The sequence below is a fragment of the Stegodyphus dumicola genome, chromosome 9 (genome assembly GCF_044657685.1).
Source record: "Stegodyphus dumicola isolate Sdum_Otavi_A_Nest chromosome 9, ASM4465768v1".
NCBI classification, from domain to species: Eukaryota; Metazoa; Arthropoda; class Arachnida; order Araneae; family Eresidae; genus Stegodyphus; species Stegodyphus dumicola.
In genome coordinates, this window is record NC_140776.1 from 146660378 (window position 1) to 146684802 (window position 24425).

The 24425-nt window shown below is 32.9% G+C and overlaps 1 protein-coding gene across 1 annotated transcript in view; it reads right to left on the reverse strand.

Annotated features, from left to right (window-relative positions):
• The window catches only part of LOC118205275 (uncharacterized), a 212681-nt gene extending 189508 nt beyond the window's left edge, over positions 1-23173 (reverse strand). Inside the window, exon 1 of the mRNA XM_085824214.1 lies at positions 22808-23173. Coding sequence (XP_085680340.1) covers positions 22808-22933 — 126 coding nt within the window. The 5' untranslated portion in view covers positions 22934-23173. The remainder of the gene's footprint in view (positions 1-22807) is intronic.
• Between the last annotated feature and the right edge of the window lie 1252 nt (positions 23174-24425).

The following is a 24425-nucleotide window of genomic DNA, read 5'->3' on the forward strand; positions in this document are numbered from 1 at the left end:
CGGGATGCTTTCTTGGAGGACTTTTCAAGGGAAACTGGCTTGTATACACGTTACACATGGGGAAAACCACGAAAACGGACTTGCAGCTAGCCCTTTCGAGTGATTCGAACCTCGGACCGAACTACCAGTGCTCAGCGACTTTACCACTCGGCCGCTGGTAAGCGATAAGAGCATAAATCTTCTAATTTTGAAACGAACAAGAGTGACTTTTAGTTTGAAAGCATGGCCCACCAGCGGCCGAGCGGTAATGTCCCTGAACACTGGAAATTCGGCACGAGGTTCGAATCCCACGAACGGGTTAGCTGCATGGGCGTTTTTGTGGTTTTCGCCATGTGTAACGTGCTAATACGATCCAGTTTCCCTTAGAAAGCCCTCCACGAAGACATCACTCCTTTCCGTATAGTGCCTTAGGACGGAACACGTAAATAATAATAATAGTTTGAAACCATACATTTCAAATCAGTACTTCAGATGGTCTGTTATTCTACTTATCTAAAGTATTCAAACTCAGAACTCCGATACAACGCATGATAAAGTATAAGTGCAGCTCTCGAAATGCAAATTTCAAGCAGTCTCTGTCCAGTTTAAAGCAAGCTGTTTATTTTCTCGATAGATCTTGTGCGAAAGTTGGGTTTGGTTTTGCTCCATTTACTCGATACCAGGTTCGTTAAATCTAGGAATCCGAAAGTAGGCTCAAGGGCTAGAAAATTAGAAAAACAAGAATATAAAATACTGGTATTTAACAGTGCCTCGAGCTGCTCTCGATAAAAACTAGGATGGTGTGTTACTTGAAACCTCGATCTGTTTGGAAGCATCCGAGAATACAATAGAATAGTTATTGCCAAGAATACAATAGAGACAAATATCAACCCTTCGTTGCAACAACAAGTCTCCAGTTCTCTGTTTAGTCAGTCAACTTGAATTGTTCAACTTTTAACGAAGGTTTGAACAATATAATTTTATTTAAGAGAAGTAACACAGCAATTTAAATCTAGATGGATTTCAGAGATGTTACATAAGAAACTTTGTAATTGCATGGTAATGCAGCTCATTTCGTACCCATCACATTCACGCATACTAGACATAAAAGCAAAATATGCAGAAAATAATCACGAAAGATGATTAGAAAATTAGTGGGATTTAAGAGTGATTGAAATATGCATTTCTAACAAAATACCCTTATTTTTCTCAAGCCCATAATGTTGAAGTTTTTGTCATTTTTCTATAACAATAAAAAAAGTTTCGTATCTAGAAATGCATAAAGTTTGTTTTCGAAGTTGTAGGAAGTTTGACGAGCTATCAGAACAGATTCCGAAATTGATATTCATTCTAAATATAAGCAGATGTTCTATATAATAAATAAAAGAACCCCCCCCCGAAAAAAAATCTGAAAGGTTTCAGATGTTAAATTAGTCCAAAACGGCGTTTTTTTAACGTTTTGTGTGTTGTCTTTATTTATTAAATATCGCGTTCTTTGCACTTAAACCATAAAATTCAGTTCAGTAGCAATGTACAAAATAATTTTAAAATGAGCCTATCTTTAGAATTTCCGATACATGTTCCGCGCCCACTGGAGATAAAAATGTTTCTCCCCCCCTCCCCCGCCCTACAGTGTTGCCATTGCTCGCTTTGAAATCCTTGAGTTTGTTAATCAAAAATTCATTAAAGAGTTACAAAATATGAAATCTATAATAAAACAAATTCCAAATTTCAAATTGGGTCTTCCACATGCCCACATTCGTAGGAAGATTACGTCATTCAAAATTCGATGACTCTGTGTACCGTTGTTTTATCACAATGCGAGAAAGAGACATACATTTATACAGATTTTTCATTATTTAATTTCTTGAAATATAATGCAGGACTCTAACATTGGGAGGCAACAGTTTGAAAAGTGAAACGGACATTTATAGTGATTCAACGCAAAATCGCAAAACGAAAACAAAGTCCTTCAGGGACAAAGCCCCTTTGGACTAATAACTGTACTGAGTATAACTGCGTAAGTAAGAGACTTTAGTATCATCTACTTTAAGTATCATCTAGGAAATGTGTATGTCATAGTCGTATAGACGTAAAAAGGTTATTATTATCATTATTAAAATCACTTAATTAATTTAATCAGTAAAATACATCGGTTAATCATTAACGTAATTTAATATCTATGTTAGTATATTTTCCTCAAGTAGATAAGTACCGTAAATAATATACTACAAGAATTAAAGTACATTCATATAATGTGCTTTAATTCTTGGATATTACGACTATTTCTAGACGTCTATTTACAGTACAGATAATTTTGTATCTATATGAATACTTGAATCTCAGAACTCAAATGCGAAACATTCTGCTGTGTTCAGATTTTAATATACATGACACATAAGCTCATTATGACTAAAAAAGTTGTGTTTACAAAACTAAGAAGTAAGATAATTTATCTGCCTTTAAAAAAAAATCATGAAACGTATCATGAATTAGTTGCTTTTACTGATAATCGGTAAATCTGTGGTTAATATTATTTTTAGCCCATTTTTTGCTAAGGGAGACACATCAAGCACTTGGATAATTAATTCATTTGTTACTAGCGTGGGCGAAGCATTCTAACAGGTTGTCAGATCAAGATACTCTACTCCAGTATTTCAGAATGTTTTTCGGATGATAATAAATTAAAATATATATTCGATTTGTCTACAATAGGGGTCTTCAACCTTTCACGCCTGAGGGCCACATCAATAAATTCACGACAGAGATCAGCGGGCCACATGTCTGTCAAAAAAAATAGTGGGCTACATGTCTGTCAAAAAGGAAGGTTTGTTTTGCAATCCTACAATTTATTCTAAGCGAAGAGATAGTGTTATAGATTTGTATATATAGACATTGGTTCCAAAAAGTCAAATGGGAAACGAATTAAAATCTTTTACAACTTTTTTAACTATGAAAAAAAAAGTACAAAGATCATTGTACAGAACGTTGTTACAAAATGTATTTGAAATAATAAAAAAAGTAAAAAAAAAACTTACATTACTGGCGGGTTATGGTAGCTACTTAGTCTTAATGAGAAGTTTGACTTTTTTTTTTTTTTTTTGCTTTATTAAAGCTTTAATATCCGGTTTAATCTGTGTTGTTGCAATTTGTAAAGTTTCGTCCAAATGCCTGTCTGTCAGCCGTGTTCTTGTTTTTGATTTTAGGATTTTCATGTTACTAAAAAGCTGTTCACATACTATGTAGGTACTGCCAAAGATAGAGGACATGAAGAGAGCATATTTACGAATTCCTAGATACTTGTCTTCGGTCACGTACTTCGAATAAAAATCAATTAATGTAGGATTTTCAAGAAACTTGCATTTTACTGCAGAGTCACACTGTAAATCTATAAATTCTAATTGAAGTTCAGGTGAAACACAAATTACATAAGATAAAGTGAAATTTTTGAAAAATTCGTTATTTTCAGAAAATTTTATTCCAGATAATATCAAGCATGCCAATAAAATGTTTTAAATATCAAGGATAAGAGAAAAAAAAGTTTTTTATGACAAAAAGCTGACAAGGGAATTTTTCTTGAAATCAAAATTTCTTAAATTTTTTGAATTTTTCTGCAAATTCAAATGTGGGGCCACTAAAATATCTTCAGCAGGCCAACCGTGGCCACGGGTTGAAGACCCCTAGTCTACAACTTTCCTTCCGAACTTCGAAATTCAAATCTACTGTTCCCTCCTCCTGGCATTCCTCTAGCTCATGAGTGGTACTTTGGGAGGTAGCCGGGAGGTGCTATTGCTTGTAAGAGCAATCGTGCCCAGCAGACTACTTTGACGAGGCTTTTAAGTGGACATCTGAAATGCCTTAAATTTGACCGAGGAAATAAGATCCACCCCATCTGCAGGAATTGTAATAATGATCATTTCACTCCTGAACATCTTTTCATCTGTTTGGAACTCGTAAAAGAGGACCTATTGAAAAGACCTACCTTTGCTTCAGATATATTGACGGCTCTTGGACTGATGAATCTGGTCTAGCGTAATGGCTAACCAGTTAGGATCAGAAGCAGCAGCAGCAACAACATCCTTTCATAAGGAGGTAGCGGTGGCCGCCTATTAGGTGCTTCCACAATAAAATGGCCCCCACTTCTGGCCTTAGTAGTGGCCAGTGCCGTTATAGGCAAGTGCCCGCCATTGGAGGGGGGAAAAAACAGAACTTTCCTATCAAATGATTCAATATCCTTGGTAAATGAAACTCAGTGCAAACTAACTAATGGCAGATTCCAAGCTTGATGTGCCATTTCAAGACTAGACAGTAAATGTCTCAATGATGATACGCGTAATTGATGACTTTAATCGATTTAGCTTCTATGCTATATCTAATGCTTGTAAAATTAACTAACTGGTATATAACTAACACTTGGATTCAGCCAGCTCAGCCGATTTAGTATTATTATGTAGTAAGCATATGCCTAACTCATAAAGTTAAGTTACATTGCCCCACAAAGTCGTTTCAAATTTTACAGACATTTTAAGAAAGTAAATATCTGTCCTTAAAGCAGTTCATTAGATGTTCGATAGTCTTTACAGTACTATATTATGCAATTATTTACAAAGCATTAAAGCTTTGTAAATTAGCAATTATTACAAATTGCTAATTTACAAAGCTTTAATGCTTTGTTAATTATTAATGTTTAATGCTTTGTTAAATTATTAGTTAGCAATTATTACAAAGCATTTAATTAGCATTAAATGCAATTATGAAAAGGAGAAACTTTACAATGCAAGATATCCCCTTATCTCCTTAAATGCTTCTTACAGCTTTGACAACTGTATAAAGGAGTATTGTCTACAAAGTAAGTCAATGCCCGCACATTGATTCTTTTCGATGGACGATGCGCAATCTCTGCAGAGTTTGAGTTCAATTGTTGAGAAATTTACCTAGCGAACTCTAAACTCTTCTTAATAAATGCGATGACCCAGTGCACTAAAGAATATTTTAAATCCTTTTGGGGAAAGAAAAAAATCTTTAGGCTTATTCATTCTAAACGAGTGTTCAATGAACTCATTTTGATTCAGAATGATAATTTTGGAGAATCCTTCTGTAAAGCAGATTGGATTCATCTCGGAAGAAAGTACTCATTTATTTCTGACCATCTTCAACATGCTGCTAAGTTCAAACATAAGCCATTCTGAAAAGCACTTATCATCAGTCGCATAATATGCATCTTCTCACACAAACTGGAACTAGTCCAGCTTAAAATTATCTTTCTCGATGCAGCAGTGAGTTCCAGAGCAGAAAGAGAAGCTTGCCAAAGGCTATCGCATTAACATGCGATCGGTTTTTACCTTCTAACACATAGAATGATCCATTCTGTCTACCTGATGGCAGCGTTACCCTTCAGAAATTCCTTTAAACACTAAAATCAAAACTCAAATGCCTTGCATATTATTACATCAACTACGATTCACAGTTAACAAAAAAGCGGGAGCTATAAAGGTTCCTTCCACTGAAAAATTGTAAACGCCTACTATATACAGTGTAGATTTTGGTGAAGATAATTTAAAATCACGTCTTTATATATATATATATATATATATATATATATATATATATATATTTGATACTTTAATGAACCTGTCTTTGGCAGAAATTTGATGGTATATTTTTGCAAAATTTGTCATTTTTCCAAAATTTTACACATACGCACAATATATATATTGTTGCGTGCGTACGGGTTCGCTATGAAATAAATGCACAAGTCCGATGAAAAATGAACAAAAATTTATTATTATCACAACAAAAAATGCTTAAATTTTCTCAAATTATCATGCAGTATTACAATATCTCACAGTAGTTATCTTTTAACTACTTAAATATCCAATAGAACGTAATTCAAAACAGCTAAAGAACGCTAATCCACGAATTCGCTACAATCAACAAGAGCAGTTTTCTAAACAACAAACTAAGCAACTACTACAAACTGAGATGTTTTCCTCCTTTTATAAGATTTTAAAATCACGCGCTAGAATTTTCCAGTACTTTCTCGAAATCAAAAAGAGATATTTATTTATTTAATGCACGCGCTCTTGTATTTTCAATTCTCCGGCTTAGCTTTCTTTTAAGATTCGTCACGCGCTGCACCGCGCGAGAAATAAAACCATTTAATTTATAATTGAACTAACATTAGCTTTTTTAAATACCAAATTCGTAACAATATAGTATATATAAACTTTCCATTGATGAAAACTGTTAAAAGTCGTAATATATAAAATAAGACTGTAAATTTCAAATTTCATAAAAATTTGAAATTTAAATAATAATACGAGAAAAATAAAATAAATAAAAAAATTTTGTAAACCAGAAACCAGACCAGAAAGGAATTCAAGGTCACGTGTATTTTGATATTCTTATAGAAATATTTACATAATGTATCCTTCTAATTTTTCTAATCTTATCAGCTCGTTCTTTCTAAAATTAATATATATATATATATATATATATATATATATATATTGATGTCCATAGATAAGGCGCTCAGAAATAGTTTAAAAAATATTTTATCAATATAACTAGATAAGTTTTATTATTTTTAACATAATTTTGCTTTAAAGAGTAAACGTAAACATGGTGAAACTTCTCATTGGTTATGTTGTAGAGTGCAGTGGATGAACTTCTGTTTGTATACTGGAGTAGCAGGAAACTACACAGGAGCAGGATTAAAGTACCCTTTATTAACTCTTTAAAATTTACAATGCGTCAGCTCGACGCTGACAAACTTCGCCTCTACTTGGAAGGTAACTGAAAGTCAGATAATTGAAACTAAACGTTGAAATATTAACAAGCGATAAAATTAGCCTACAGGGCTCAGCGAGATTCTGTAACATAAACCCCCTTTGAAGCTAGTGGCAGCAGATAAATGCAATCAAGCCAAATAAGCAAACGTACCTACGGCAGAGACGGCAAACTAGAGTTTAACTCCCTCTTTCTCCTACCGAAACTCGGTTTTTAACTACTTCCTTCAAAGTAGAAAATTTGATTTTCCTTCAGCGCGCTACAACATTTAACCATTCTGGCACTGACAATTACGGGAATGAAGGCTTATACGAACGTTTCAAATAAAACTTTAAATTATTAGTTAAAATAAATATAAATCCCAACAATATATTAAATTAATACAAAAATGCATGATTTTAGATTTTCGAATTTACTTTAAGGAATTTAATAAAGAATAATTCAATCAATCTCAAAAGTTAAAATGAATCGCTTTACGAGAGATCATTGTGGAAAAACTAAGTTACTTGTTTTATAATTTAACTTATAAAACTTACGCAAATGTATCAGTTTCTGCTATTTTTCAGATTTTTGTCCTGTAAAATATAATTTGCAATAAAGTAATATGAAACAAATTTTAGCCAAATTAATTGGTCAAGTAATCTTTAACCACGAAAATTTTTAAAAATATTTTTGCAATCAATATTTAAGATTTATAAAAAAAAATCATTAATTTCAAAAAGATAAACAGAAGCATTTAAATCGTTATACTTCAGCTTCGAATGCTTAGTATCCAAATTCCTGACCCTTCCTTCCCCCAAGAAAGGAGATCTGACTAAATATAAGTCTAAAATCAAGCACTGAAGTTGAATGCATATAGCACTTTAAAATATTTATTACCGCCCAACCGGGATAATGGTTAGCGATGCTGACTGCCTTACCGAAGGCCCCCAGGTTCAAATTTGATAATTAAGAAGGGCATGGATGTTTATAAATGTATAGTGTCTGTGCGGCATGGGGACACTCTAAATATGTGGCGATCCGAAAGTACGACAAGCGCAATCTTGCCTTCTTGCCACGATGAATTCCTTGTGCTTGCTCTGATATCAGACAAGCGAGATAACAACACAAAGTATTTATATATATGGTTAATAGAATATAAAAAGGCTTACAAGAACTCTCTGCCAAAGGTGAGGGTTACCTTCGCAAAGGGCTTTCTAAAGTGAAAGCATTTAAATTAAAAGTTATGTAGCATGTCTTATGTGTTAAATGTCCATTGATATTGTCATGAGAAAACTTCATTGTGAAACCAATTTTGTTATTGCAAAAATATCCAAACTGAATAATCAATAACAGAAATGCAATGTAACACGGCTTGTTCGATGTGAAGTTTAATTTGGTAAATGTTACAAAGTTTTGCAGTATTTTTCATTTTTGAGCTAATTATTGCTCATTACGATTGCATCACGGGAAATAAATATATAAACAAGTAACTTGGTAGCATCTTAGTTAAAAGTTCATTCAGTTGAAATTAGAGTTTTTTTTAACTTAACTAAGTAAAAACATTTCAACTGAATTCTCAAAACCTTGAACTTTGGCATTTAAATGTATCAAATCAAAGAATAAGTCAGCATGTCTCGCTGTCAGAATACAAAAAGTTAAAATGAAGAAATTAGCATCTTTTGTTCAAATTATTGCAAGAGTATCAGAAACCGAAGTTTGTTAATTATTATGCATAGTGTAAGCATAGTGAACAAGTGACATACCTAAGTCTCAGTTTGAACATATTATGGATTTCCTTTGATTACACACGAAGAAGTTTATTTATTGTTAAGACTTATCTTAGTCTGACTGTAACGCGAGATCAAGTCCGCGAATTTTATCGTGGCCAAGAGGAAAGAATTGCATTTGTCGTTGGTTAGGTCTTCGGCATCTTATAGATGATGGCACGAAAGAATTTGCAACCTTTCAGTTTTGGAAAACTTAATAAATAAATAAATAAAAAGAAAACAAAGAGAAAGAAGAAAAAAAAAAAAAAAAAAAAGAGAGAGAGAAGAAAGAAAGAAAAAGAAAAATTGAAAAAAATCTGAAAGCTTGCCAGATTTTATATTACACCCAAAGGGGCGTTTTTTAACGTTTTGTGTGTAACCTTTAGTTATTAAATATAATGGTATTCACACTTAAATCATAAAGTTCAATTCAGCAGCAATATCAAAAATATTTAAAAGAGCATCATATCTTTAGAATGCTCGCTTTGAAATCGGTGAGTTTGTTAATAAAATATTTTTATATGTCTGACGAAATATGAAATAGATGCTAAAACAAATTCCAAATTTGGACTTCCAGATGCCCATATTCGAGTAGAGGACTACGTTACTCAGAATTTGATGTCCGTTGTTATTTCACAGTGTGAGAAACATACATACATTCATGTAGATTCTTTATTATTTAATTTCTTTAAATATAATGCAGGGCTCTAATATTTTGTGGCAGCAATTTGAAAAGTGAACTGACATTTGTAGTTAACCGACGCTAAGTGCCAAAACGAAATTAATAGCCCTTCTGTGCAAATTGCCCCTTAAGGCTAAAAGAAAAGGCGGCAGAAGAAGTGTTAAAGAAAAAGAAGGTCACATTTCAGTTACACAGAACAAGAGCACTAAAATATACTCCAGTAATTAGACTGTTATTAATTTTAAACCAGTAATTAGACTATTAATTACTCCAGACCAATTTTAAACCAGTAATTAGACCATTAATTACTCCAGACCGATTTTAGGCCATTAATTACGCTAGACGAGCTGGTCATACGCCTAGAAGCATTCACGCAGCGATTGCATCCCCTCAATAAACACGCACTCACTGCAAAAATTATTAACCAACTGAATTAAAAAAAAAAATGAAAGTTTTTAGATTCAACAGCAGTATCACAATAATTTAAAAAGAGCATATCTTTAGAATTTCGATACACAGTCTCGCGCGCTGGAGATAACTTTTAGTCCAAAGGAACAATTTGCCCAGAAGTACTATTAATTTCGTTTTCGTATTTTGCGTTGATTCACTACAAGCATTCTTTGACTTTTCAAATTGTTGCCACCAAATATTATCGCCCTGTATTATATTTAAAGAAATTAAATAATGAAGAAGCTGCATATGTGTATGTATGTTTCTCGCATCGTTATAAAACAACGGTACCTAGAGCCATCATATTTTGAATGACGTAATCCTACTGCGAATATGGGCATCTGGGAACCCACATTTGAAATTTGGAATTTGTTTTATTATCGATTTCATATTTTGTAAACCTTTAACCAATTTATGAATAAAAACTCTAGGATTTCAAAGCTAGCAATGGCAACATTGTATACAAAAGATATTTTTATCTCCAGCGCACGAGACTGTGTATCGGAAATTCTAAAGATATGCTCATTTTAAAACTATTTTCCAATATTGCTCTTGAATTGAATTTTATGGATTAAGTGCGAAGAACATGATATTTAATAATTAAAGGTAAGACATAAATTGTTTAGAAAAGTCCCTTTGGACGTAATTTAAAATCTGAAACCTTTCAGATTTTTTTAACCTTTTTACAGTTATTTTTTTTTCTCGTACAGTGTTGCCATTGCTCGCTTTGAAATCGTCGAGTTTCTTACTATTACTAGAGCTATTTTACGTATTATTGTTAAATAATATTGCTTATCATTTAGCATTAATAAGCAATATGATTTAGTGCAGTATATCTTAGCAATAATTACTCTTAGCAATCATAAATGCCTTATGTTTAAAGCAATAATAAGCAATATAATTTAATGCAATAAGTCAATAAACTCAAGAAATATAATTTAATGCAATTAGTTAATAAACTCCAGCAATATAATTTAATGCAATTAGTCAATAAACTCATTTCAAATAAAAATTCCAAATAGTAAACATTTGCAATGGTTGGTAGATAGTTTAATTCGTTCTCTTGACAATAAACACGAAAACAAAATTTCTAAGTACTCGTAAATCATCATTTTAGATTTCTGTGATAACCTTCCACTATGGTACGGTGAACATCCAAGGCTGACTGTTAGCCTAAAACTCAAGAGTGTGTGTGAATTCCCGTGTAAGGCTTGGTTGTATCTACACTCATGTCCATAAATTAAGGATAATTAGGAGTCACGAGGAAATCGAAGTCTAAAATAAATATATCACCTGTAAAATCACTACACACAAGAATAATATGCAAATTTCAGGAAGTAACCAGATGACACCGATGGTACGTCACAATGACGAGAGTGTAAGAGAGTGATATATAAGGAATGCAGGCAAAGAAGTAAAATTGTTCGCAGGCGCTTTATAAGCCTTTCAGTGCAATAACCGAATAGATATGACACAAAGGACGCATTTGGATGATTTTTTACGTGGTAAAATTATCAGCCGTCTGGAATGTGGGCGTACCCAACTGGAAGTATCAGACAAACTTGGAATTGCCCAGAGTGTCATCTCCAGGCTTTGGCAACGATTCCAAGATGATGGTAATGTGAGTAGACGTTACAGCAAAGGTCGCCCCAGAGTTACAACGCCGAATAAGGACCGGTATTTGGCAGTTACTGCCAAAAGAAACAGGCGGAGCACAGCCTCAGACCTGTCTCGTCAGCTCTCTTCAGCCACTGGTACGACAATTTCAAGGCAGACCGTGTACAGACGCTTAGGGCAGATTGGTCTATATGCTCGTAGACCTGTCAGATGCGTTCCACTTACTCAAACTCACTATCGCCTGCGGTTAGCCTGGAGTAGAGAGCATGCATTATGGACACAGAAACAGTGGGCTTATGTGATGTTTTCCGACGAGTCCAGGTTTAGCTTGCAGTCTGATTCTCGCCGGACTTTCATATGGAGAGCTCCAAGTACCTGTTACCACCAAGAAAACATCATTGAACGACACCGTTACGGTGGTTCAGGAGTGCTCGTTTGGGGTGGAATTTTTTTGGGTTCCAGAACTGACCTGCATGTTCAAATTGGAACCATTACAAGCCACATTTATCGGGACGTCATTCTGGAACAACATGTACGTTTGTTTCGGGGCGCCATGGGTGCACAGTTTGTGTTTATGGATGACAATGCCCCTCTTCACCATGCAAACATCGTAAGCGAAAACGCCTTTAATCGGAGGATATCACCCGTATGGACTGGCCAGCATTCTCACCGGACTTGAATCCAGTAGAACACGTGTGCGACATGCTTGGCCGACGAGTTGCAGCCCGTCAACCTCCTCCTACAAGTCTACGGGAACTTCGGAGAGCATTGCTTTTTGAGTGGTGTAATATACCCCATGATCAGATCGATAATTTGATACTCCGCATGCCTAGGCGTTGTACGGACTGTATTGCATCGTCTGGGAGACATACAATGTATTAACAATCATACCAACCATCTAATATTGGTCTTTTGTAAATAGGGTTTTTTTGTAATTTGCTCCAGGGAGAAAAAATTCGCTAATTTTTTAATAATATCAAACATATAGCATCTTTTTTTGCTCTTTATCTTTTGTTTAATAAATAAGCTTTACAAATAAGTCAAATTTGTTTTGCTTCTAACTCTTCCTTTGCCTGATTTTACATTATCCTTAATTTATGGACATGAGTGTATATTCTCTTTCCCATCTTTGCGAGTGAAATATCGGTGGCCTTTGGCATTTAGTTGGGAGAGGATTTATGTACTACAATTATGTGCTTTCATAGCAATTTTTGTATTTTTATTGGGAAATTAGAATTTTTTACAATGAAACTAATAAAATCTAAACATTAAAATGTTAAAACATACTGTTAATGTACTTATAAAATGGGATGCATATTGGTCTGTCAACTGTAATATCTTGTTTTGATACCCAGACGCTATATTGACAACCTAATCTATTCATAATAATAATGATGATAATAATAACGTCATTGGGTAGCAAAATCATGGATGTTCAGTAAGTGTGTTATGAATCGAAAAGAGTTGAGATTCCTTCTATTAATCTACAAGAAAAAGTCTTTTTGTGACGTTTCTAAAAAACTGCTTCTATTCTCTACCCTTTTATTAAGAAATCAAATAGCTATCAGAAGACACTCCTTGTGTTTACAAACCCGGGCAGCATTTATGGCGTAATTCAAAATGAAGGGCATTTTTTAAGGTTATTTGATTATGGGCAAATTATTAACAGGTTATTATTCGGCAAATAACTCGAGGGTTATCTGCCGAAGAGGAGGGATGCCTTCGTGGAGGACTTTCTAAGGTAAACTGGCTCGTATACATGTTACACATGCGGGAAACCACGAAAACGTCCATGCAGTCAGCCCGCTCGCGGGATTCAAACCTCAGACCGAACTACCAGTGTTCGGCGACTTTGCCGCTTTGACGCTGGGGCTCTTAAAAGTAAAGAAATGCAAATTAAAACTAAGCTAAGTCGCAAGCTAACCAAAGGCCACACAGAAATGATTAACACGCAAGATGGCTCAAACCCTGATAAAGTGTTTCATTCGTACAGCTAAATGGAATCTTCAAAGAATTTCTAATTTCCTCTTCAAGTATCTTTTTTTAATGTCCCGAATTTATTTCAGAAGTCCAACTTTATTATGCATTCTTTATGAAGAGAAAAGAATTTGGGTAATGGTTTTAATCGATTTGTTTCACCCTACAACCATGTAATACTACTCATAATTAACTCAAATATTTTTAACCAGTCGGTGGATTGCTTAGTTATTAAATTTCAATTATAAAGTTTAACCTTTCTTTGTTAGCATAAACTAGAGTCAAACTCCTAGGAGAGAATTATTGCTGTGCCTGAAGTAACAACAAAGTCTTAAAAAGGGTTAAAATAGCCTTTTTATTAAAACAGAACTTGAACACAAACGCACTTCTTGGGTTTGACAATTTCAACTACCACTTAAGGCGATGTAACTTAAGGTAACAATCAAATTCAAATTTTAGAGTTCACAAGAGATTTTAACTCTAAGTTGGCTCAGAACTTCTCACCGGCGTAACAAATAAATGTCGGCAGCAATAACGCAGAAGCATTACAATCCAAAGAAGAAGCCAAAGCATTTTAATCTTATCAGAGTTGGCGAAGCCTTATTAACGTGGCCTCGAGAGGCAGAAACACGGCGTAACTTAATGTAAGGAATTTCAAATTAAAACTAAATTAAGTCTTAAGATAGCCAAAGGCTACACAGAAATGATAAAGTAACATGACCTTCAGCAGCCGGAACACGCTCTGACTAAACAGTCTAAAACCTTCCTTTAAATACTATCTTCTTCTAGTTGGCTCAAACCTATATCGGCGTGACAAGCACTATTGGCGAGAATAAAGCAACGCCGAAGACAGACTACTTTGTAGAAATTAAAAAAGTAACGTGACCTTTAGCAGCCGGAACACGCTCTGACCAAGTCTAAAATCTTCCTTTAAATACTATCTCTTTCTACCTCCCTTGAATACGCGCAAACTAAAATTTAGCATTCTGGCAAAAAAACGGAAAAAGAGAATGACAGTAAAGATACCTAATATATAAAATAACTTTTTAGATAAAATAAATAAACACCTTGTAGGGTTCCTCACTCTTTTTGTCTAAATGAACGTTGAGGAACCTAGTGAACTGTGATTTATCGCTAAGTTCAAATACCTAAAAATGTAGACTCAAGAAGGGTTAAGCTACCTTTATTTCACTCAAGTATTTCAAGTAAGAAAATAGTCGGCCCCTTTTTCGGACTTACAACAAAGGCCTCTACACAGAATTAAAGTCAGAATAAGAAATAAGAACTTAACTAGCTAAAGGAGACTTATCCGAAGCTAAACGCAAGTATTTAACGTAGTTGGCCTTCAATTTAACCTAGCCGGCGAATATCAAAAGGCACGTAATAATACGGGTGAGCGTAACAGCTGCAAGAGAGAGACTTAGGCAAACATGCGTTATTCAGGATTCATAGCTCTCTCTCACGAAGTAGGTTGAACCTTCCTTAAATACTTCTTCTAACTCATTTGCATTCAACGCGACTCTAAAAACTCATTCTGGTAGGGAGTCGTAAGTGGAAACAAGAACTGACAGGAAATTGACTTTAAAATTAAAATGACCGTTATAAAATTAAAATAAACCTTACAACTCATTTACATTTATAGTGAGGAAACGGAAAAGTTATAGTAAAGGTCGTAAACCGTAATAACTAGTTAAGTGAACTCAAATCATTTTGAAAATTCAGTATAATGAGTACAAAACCATTCTGTTAAGAGCAAGATAAATGGCTTTCACTTTTCCCTAAATTTCAGAAAATTACTGGCTTTTTCCCTGCATTACATACGTGTTTCATTTCCGCTAACAAATGCCCTGCCAGTTTCAAAAATGGCTTTGAATACTCAGTATTAGCTGCACTCTTGCACTTGACAGCCAAGTGAAAACAAGTTTGATATTATCAGATAAGTTGAAAGCAGAAGAGTACACAACAATCGAAAATACCTACATCGAACAATTCAAGTGCGATATAGAATACATTCAAGTTCATATTGCTCATGGCTCTTCAATCCGTGCACTAAACAGAAAGAAACTTGAGCCTGTGATAAACATATGAAAAGTCTACTATTCTTGAAGACAGTAGTGTCACTCAATTTTACTGTGAACAAAAGTGACATTTCCGATGAGTTAGTTTGTAAGTCTGAAAATAGTGTAAAAACAAATCTGAAATGTGGAATGAGCTGAAGGATCAAGTGCCAAGGAAAAATCATCCGTGAAATGCTCGCTCATTTTACAAAGCAGACTCTATGTATTGGGAACTTGAAATACCTAATTAGCTTTTGTTTGGCTCTTCCAAAAACTATTTTCCATTAATAAATAGGTGTCCGCCGATAACATCGCGGCAAAAACATCGCAGACGAAAACGTCGCGGAGAAAACACCGCAAGGCGAAAACGTCGTGCTACAAAACATCGTGGAAGAAAACATCGCAAAGAGAAAACATCGCAGTTCTAAAACATCGTCGTCGAAAATAAAGCGATTCCAAAACTTCGCAGTTTAAAAACATCGTCGTTGAAAATATCGTAGTAAAAAATAAAATATCTACAAATGATCGCATGACGATAACATCGCAGACATTCTTTTTTCTGGTTTTAATAATTGGAAATGGATATTCTCATAATGATTTGTGAGCGCAAGTTGTAAAGAAGGATAATTTTTACTTTCACATTTTTTAAATAACTAATAAATTTTTGCTGAAAAAGTAAGAAGGAAACTTAAGAATAGAAAATTAAATGCAACTTATAGCTTATACTTTTCATGAAAAATTACCAGTAAAAGCATTACAAAAATTATTTATTAATGGCCTTTGTTAGTTAACTATGTCGGTTTAAAATTCCATTAAGTGCTATAAGTTGCATTAATTTTCTATGCTTAAGTTTCCTTCTTATTTTCTCAGCAAAAATTTATTAGTTATTTAAAAAATGTGAAAGTAAAAATTATCCTTCTTTCCATCTTGCGCTCCCAAATCATTATGGGAATATCCATTTACAGTTATTAGAGAATGTCTGCGAAAAGCATGTCTGAAAAAAGCATATCTGCGATGTTATCTTCTTGCGATGATTTGTAGATACTTTTTTTTTACCACCATATTTTCGACGACGATGTTTTAGAACTGCGATGTTTTCTCCCACGATGTTTTGTAGCATGACGTTTTCGCCTTGCGTTGTTTTCTCCTCGACGTTTTCGTCCGCTATGTTTCTGCCGCGATGTTTTCGGCTGTAACCAATAAATACGCCCTAACAGTGCGATAAATGCAGATTTAAAGTTGAAATATGGTTTTAACCATGTAAAGACATATTTAAGAATTTCCGTTCCTTCTGCGATCAAGTAGTACAAGTACAGATATTTCTTATACACGTGCATATCTCGCCAAAGATTCTGATGACTCTAAAATATAAACGTGACTATTGTGTACGTTTTAAAAGAGAAAATTTAAAATTTCTGCCCCTGTATATTTGGGATTTTTGAGATTTATAATATTTTTAGAGCAGAAATTTTATTCAGCTTCATAAAAAGTACTTTTACTAGTAAATCATAAATATATATGATTTATTTTTAGTTTTTTCTAAGGTTCTTACGTCTCTGCATGTATGTATTTCTCATGTGTGTCTCTCACCTCCATGTATGTATATAAGGACTTTTAAATAAAACTTTAGAAATTCTCCGGTCACTTTTTAATAAAACTTCAGAGAATCCTATCTTAGTCCATACTCTACTTCCTGTAGTTTATACTGAAATCTTTTTAAAATTACAATAGTAAAAATACAATTTTTGGAAAAGCTTACAGTTTTGTAGAAATAAAAAATCTGACGTGTACACCACATGACTTCCTTGTACGGAATATTAAATTATACGCATTTGTTCTTGCATTTCATTCAAACTTATTGGATTGAATTAAATCTAGTTCGCCGACGGCGCATAAACCACAGTAGAATAAATGCATTCTTTAAAATTCACTCTAGTATTTGTTTACCATAGCGACACTCTGGCGCTAGATTCACTTAACAGTATTATATTTCGTATATAACTCATAATGCACAAAATGTATATCATTTAAAGAATAGAATTATCTAATCGTTGCCACATGTTCTATTCAAATACTATAATAAATAATAAAGCTAGAATGATGTATAAAAGAAATTAAGCAAATAAAACAAAAAAAGAAACAGTTTTTAACAGACGATTGAGTATTTCTCATTCAATTAGTTCAGTTCTCACTTCGCGAGAAGGCAAAAATACATACAAACTCAAAATATCTATATTAAAAATTACGAAGTAAATCTTAAGCACTTATTTCTTCGAAAAAATTCCAGAAAGGATTAAGCATGATTTAATTGGCAATAATAAATGAAGGCGTTATCTTTGTTGTTGCAAAGCTAAGTTTCTCTAGATTGGCAACAAATCCACTAGTCTGCCATTTCAAATGTAAACAAGCAATAAGCCGCCATAAAAAATGGCTTAGCGGCACTTAAAATAACTTTAAAATTGTTGATAATGCTAAAAATATTGCATACAGATTTACTAAAGGCAAAAAACCCTTAACCGGAAGATAAAAACAACATAATTCAATCGTTTTTAAAGCAAAAAATGTACAATTTACAAACATATAAGAGTACAGAAACTGAGATCACTGAGCCGGGTAACAGAGTGGATATATATATAAATATATTTACATACGTTTGGTGCGGCCGATTGCAACCAAAATACGAGGTGCACATCTAAATGTTATAGCAGTCCTATATACAAAATTTCAACGTTCTGAGGCGTTTTTGAGTTATGCGAGATACGTACGTACGTACATATGTTCGTACAGACGCCACGAAAAATTCTCTTCAGAATTAATTTTAAAGGTTTTATAATTTTTTTGGAGGAAACCAGTCTTTTATTCTGTCCTTACGTACAGATATCACGCAAAAACATCGTTAAATTGCATTCGATAGCGGTCAAAATGGATATTTTCGTTGAAATATGCTGCCTGAAACTTTTCGCGATTACAATACTTCCTTTTTACTTCGTACAAGAAAGTAAAAATGTGCATTCTATGTTATATACATCCGTTTCAGATAATTACACGCTACAGACTAAATTTCTTTAAGCTAAATAGTTAAAAAAAATTTTAAATTATGGTTTTAATATGTAATAAAGAATTTTCAGGCTTCACACTTTTCATTTTTAAGTATCTTCCCTTAAATACAGAAAAGTACGAAGTGAAAATAATATTCACGAATTTAAACTCACAAAATTTTCATGAGCAAATTTTCAAAAATCTTCCAGACAAAAACTTTATCTATGAAAACTCTGAATGCCATCACAAGTGTTTTGAGCTAAATAAACAGGTAACTTTTATCCTATAAAAAAACTGAAATATCTCAACTCGCTTCCACACTACTTATCTAACTGGAACTATTTAAAATTTGGTACTTTTCTGTTATCGGGACTTGATTCAGAAATGTATGTATGTATGCATATGCATGAATGTATGCAGGTATACACACACATACATACACCCACATGCATACATACTTTTCTGATTTCGGTTCTGTTAGCACAAAAGTACCCAAAATTTTGCCAACGAAATTTTCAGTTAGCTCTTAGTAGAAACGTAAGTTAAAGAACAACTTACAATCAACAATTAAATAAATAAATGAATAAGAATAATTTTACTGCAACTATTCTAAACAAATTCTCTGTATACTGTTATTATATCAAACATTTTCAGTCTGTGTCATTGTAAAAATAACACTTGAGTAGTTTTCGCTTTTTTTTTTTTTAAGTTTAAACTGCTTCATACCTTTAAAGCTCTAAAATCCAAAATAGATAATAGGCTAGTCGTTTGCACTTTTGTTTATTCAGATCATATAACGTAAACAACAGAGCAATAGAACTGCAAAAAACAAAGCGGAAACTTAAGTGCTATTTTTACAACGACACAGAAAGAAAATATTTCGTGGAAGAATAGTTCATAGATTTCAAACCTGCCTATACTAGCAGTTTTTAACTTTTTTTTTAATTCATGGCATACCAAGTTAAATTTTGAAGCCATGCCACTATTTTTAAGAAAAAATGTAAACAATTTAAAACAAATCAAATTTAAAATATCAGTAATTCAAGTTTTAATTACGGCGTATTTTTTAAAAAATTTCTTTACACAGAAATACAGTCAACTCTCGATTAACCAGGGTGCAGGTTAACCAAGCTCCGATAAAAAAAAAAAAAAAAAAAAAAAAAAAAAAAAAGATAAAAGTTAAGTTTATTTATTGTAGAACGATGGAAAAATTACTATCACAGACCATCAGCATGAAACAAAACTGTCTACGGAAAATACAAACAGGAAAAATGCTTAATATAATAGCATTGATAGTAGATGATATCCTAATATTTGAGAGTTGTTTACATCCACAACAGTACGTTATTTAATTATACGAAATTCTGAATATATAAACATCGTACAATAAACAACGAAATGTTCTAACCTAGTTTTTTACGAGAAACTGAGTTCAGTGATTTCGTTCAGTTTCTGTTAAATAATTTAATTGCATTTATAACTTAGCTTCTTTCAAAATAGGCCTCTTTTTTTTTAATCGAACCAGCTGATAAAAAGTTAAAAATTATAAAACTCTGAGAAAAAGACTCAAATTCATGTGAGTAAAAAATACATATTTATTCTATATAGACAAACTACATTGAACTCTAAAACATAACATAAAAACTCTCCAGAGAAGATATACCGCTGTTGCCACAAAAACATCTTTAACATAAAAAATAATTATTGCGCATTGAAGATGTAAGTTCTATCATGGTACATTAATATTTATCTTATAGTTTCTTAATTTCTAATGGTGGTTATTCTTTTATTATTTATAATATGTTCATTTTATTTTGAAGGCTGTTTTAATTTACTTAACCAAACCAACATTTTCTAATTAAACATTTTCTAATTAAATTGCTTGAAGGTGCAGCTATATTTCTAATAGTATTTTACTATAAATTATAATACAGGTTGTTTTCCATTCCTGTTTTCTTAATTGCTTTCGGATTAATCGCGATTTTGAGTAAGTCATATTTGGCATCGCGAGTTTATTTTACCCAAAACTTAAGAACAGCCCAATGAGCACGTAACTTGTGCGTAAACACCAGTGCGTTATATTATTTATCCCCATAAAACAGGAATTAGTATAACACCTACTATTCTTGTCTTTTTACATTTTGGTTTAGTGACAAGACCCATACAGAGTTTGTACAAAAGCTATGACTTAAAAATACAAATTAAAATCTTAAAAGAATTCAGATTTTAACGCTCGCCCAAAAAGGCTCTTTTTTAAAATTTAATATGGTTTATCGAAGGTTATCAATAGGGATGTCCCGGATGGAATAGCGAAACATTTTGTAGGATATTAGATGCATTTAGACTAACGTGGGAACGTTATATATCGTTTGCATATTTAAAACGTGAAAAAAATGTGTAATGTAATTTTATAAAAATATTTAATGTTTTTAATTAGATAACATGAGTTAAATGCATTTTTATTTAAAAAATGAAAAAGTAATATTTTAAAAATATGAATCTATTGGTTTTAAATAGCTTGATTTGTGAACTATTAACAGACATATTAAATATGAAAGAATAAATCTTGCGTTTTTCCGAATGGCAGCAAACTCGAATGAAAAGTGAAATAGATCATTTACAGTGGACAACGCAAAACTGCATTTTGGGGCTAATAGCCCTTTTAGGCTAAAAATAGAAATTCTTGGTAAATGGAATGCTGCAATCTACATAAATAATAAAACATGAACATTCTTTGTAATTAAACCAAAATGATTCGGAAATGACTGATTTAGTTTAGAAGGGGGAATTTGTTTTTATATAGAACTTGGTTTCATACCTAATAAAAATAAAAAATATATACACTATCTTCTTTTACTATTACCAATAATTGAAGAAGTATTTTGAGTAAAAATTTGAAAATACTACCTTCCTTTAACTATGCTTTCAACATTCTGTGACGCGCCATTTAGCAAGACAATAAGTAATTTTATACTGTTAGGGTTTCTCTATGAATATAATATGAAAGATATGCAAAGAAATCAAAGAATTGTTTCATAAATATTACATGCATATTTAAAAAAAACTTTACTAATGAGAATGTTGGTTACGTCAAAATTTAATAAATCGTGAAAGTTAAAAACAAACTCGCATTGTTTATTTTCCGCTTCTCCTAAGATAAGATTAAACTTTATCGATTACTGATAAAATTAAATCTTATTCACGGTTATTATTAATTTATTTGCAACTTCTAGAAGTTCGTTAGTTTAAAAGAGAATACGAGATTAACATATTGAAAAATGCCGCTTTTTATCCCAGGTTTATATGCACAGCTAAATTCACTAAATTCCCGCGTGAGGAAATACGTTACAAATACAGTAAGTACTCCAAGCAAATATAGAAAATCATATGCAACAAACACCACGCCTTTTTTGTAAGTATTCACTTGCGTAACTAGTATCTTAACATTTTTTTACATGTAATTCTGAAATTATTTAGATGATTTATTTTGTTTCTAAATTATTTATCTCACTTTTTTTCAACATTCAGTTACAATCAAGAGATTTTACAGGCACATCTACGCCTTCCACCCCTCCCCCAAAAGAAATCACTGATAAATATAGTTAGATTTTCAGATAGCTGAACTAACTGGAAAATTTCGGCTGAAAGTGTTGCACTTTTTTGGTCTTTGCGGGCCAAATGTTCATTTATTATAAAGTAGATGAGAGAATGTTTTTCCTTTGGTTATAATATAACACCTCCACAAAGATCATTTTATTAAAATGTACATGCATTTGTATTTCTATAAAGCAAAACGCAAACCACGTTTTTGATTAATGAAATTATAGACTAATAAAACGAATAAAAAATATTGACTTGCAGTTTAGCTAACAAGCAAAATATTTTTCAGTGAAGAGATGACTGACATAACGTCGCTAGATTTATTTAGCCTATTTTTAAAGAAAACGCACCTTTCATGACTAAGCAATGACTCACGGAGTAACTCCCCCCCCCAAAAAAACTGCAATTCTGTGTACAGCATTTAATGACATTCTATTAATGTTTGCTAGACAAAAACTGTAAACCAATCTGACTGTGGTACACATTCATCTAAATTAGCTTAAAATTTCTTTATTACGCTGATTACCTGATTATCTTTTCATGGTATTTAAATTATTAAAAATCATGTAAATAAAGTTATAACACACCTAATTTTACTTCGCTTGGAGGAAATAACAAACGATCCGAATAACTGGAATTATAATTTAATTGCATTCTATTAATATACATACATTTTAATTATATTAATGTCTATTAATATATATATCAAGCTAAAATGTCCTCATCATAGGGAGAAGGAAATGTATTTAAAGCTGAAATGCTAAAACACAGATGAGAATTCGAAAACTTTATAAAGGTAAACAAGTTTTGTTTTCTTAAAAAGTCATATGTGATTGTGTACAGCTGCGCTAGTATTGACTATCACTTACCTTTATATCCACATCTGACTCCACTTTGATCCTCAGCGGCGGTTCTTCTACTGTCCTCTCACCGTCGACCCCTCGGTCCCGGCGTCGGCGGCTTTCCGGCGACCCTCCGGCCACCGCAGAGCTCATCTTCCTTCCTTCCACAAGCTATCACAAGTTCGCGCGAAACTGCGTCACCAAACGATCGAGCGATGCTCTTCTTCCACCAGAGCCACCTCGACCATGAGACCGAAGATCGTGTTTCCTTGGCAGCTCTTTTTTCGCTTGCTCGACAGCTCTCGAGTATCCTGTTGCTCGGAGTAGAAAATGGAGTTTTTTGGAAGAAGAAGGCTCTCCAGGTTCTGTGGAAAAGTTCTCGTGTTGTTTTCCCGAACTTATCCTACTCTTGAAAGCGGAGAAAAAGAAGGTAGTAGTTAGTGATGATCGTTTGGCGTTCTAACCAAGTTTCGCAGGATGCCAAGCTCCGGAAACCGAAGTGGGATAATTCATCGCTCGTGACGTCACAATACACGCGCGCACCATAAACACAACTCCACTTCCACGTGGAGAAATGAAAGATCATCTTCAAGGTATAGGTGTAAAAATATATTCTAAAAATATTCTAATGCAAGTTTTTCGAACTGAATATAAATTTTAGACATTACCCAATCTTTTTAACTTAAGTTTTGAAATAACAGCCGTGATTATTTATGAAATCGATATCGACAAAGTTGATTTATATCTAACTTTAATTTTATTTAAATTAATTTTTCGATTCAATTTGATTGTAAAATATACCTTTTAAGATCTCGACGAACAACGTTGCATCTGTCGTTTTAGAAACAAAGAAGTAACATCTAATCATTCAGTCTTTTTGATTATTTATCTTTTCTAAAGAAGACTCTTAATACTTTTAAAATACAATTTTGCAATGCCGAAAATTTCAATGGAGGTTTTATCTAAATAATTAAAATAATAAAAATGATATTGGTACTAACTAATAAAACTGTCTTTTTAGTTTACGAGTGTGTTGCAACCCTCCTGGCCAATAATAATGGCCTCATGGTTAAAGCAGCATACCCGACGCAAACAAACAAAAATACAGTTAAAAGATAAAAACAAAGGATTAAGACACAGATTAACACAGATTGTGTATCTTTAAAAATACACTCACATAGTACAAAATAAAGAAAATCATAAGCATAATCGATTAAGCTGTGTCTTTAGTATGAGATAAAATAAAAACTCAACCCCCAAAAAATCATTTTGAAAATTCCGGTGTTTAGTTTCGTATTCCTTTTTTTTTTTTTTTTTTTTTTTTTTTTTTTAGCGCAAATGATATTGATAAGAAAATATCATTATATTAAAAAGGATAAAAGGATATTTAGATCACTCCTATATAGTATGTAGCTAGGTAAATACCCTGAGTTCTTGATCCCCACCCTATTTCAGACTGCTAGATTAAGGAACTTGGCAGTTTGTGAAAGTTCTGAAATAACAAAATTACAAACGCTTTCGCATTAGAAACATTTTTTAAACTTTCATACATTGCTTGAATTGATATAAATTCGCCTGATTATAAAGTATTAAAAGGTAAAATCTAAAATTAGAAACTATAAACAAAAGAGAAACAATCCTAGCA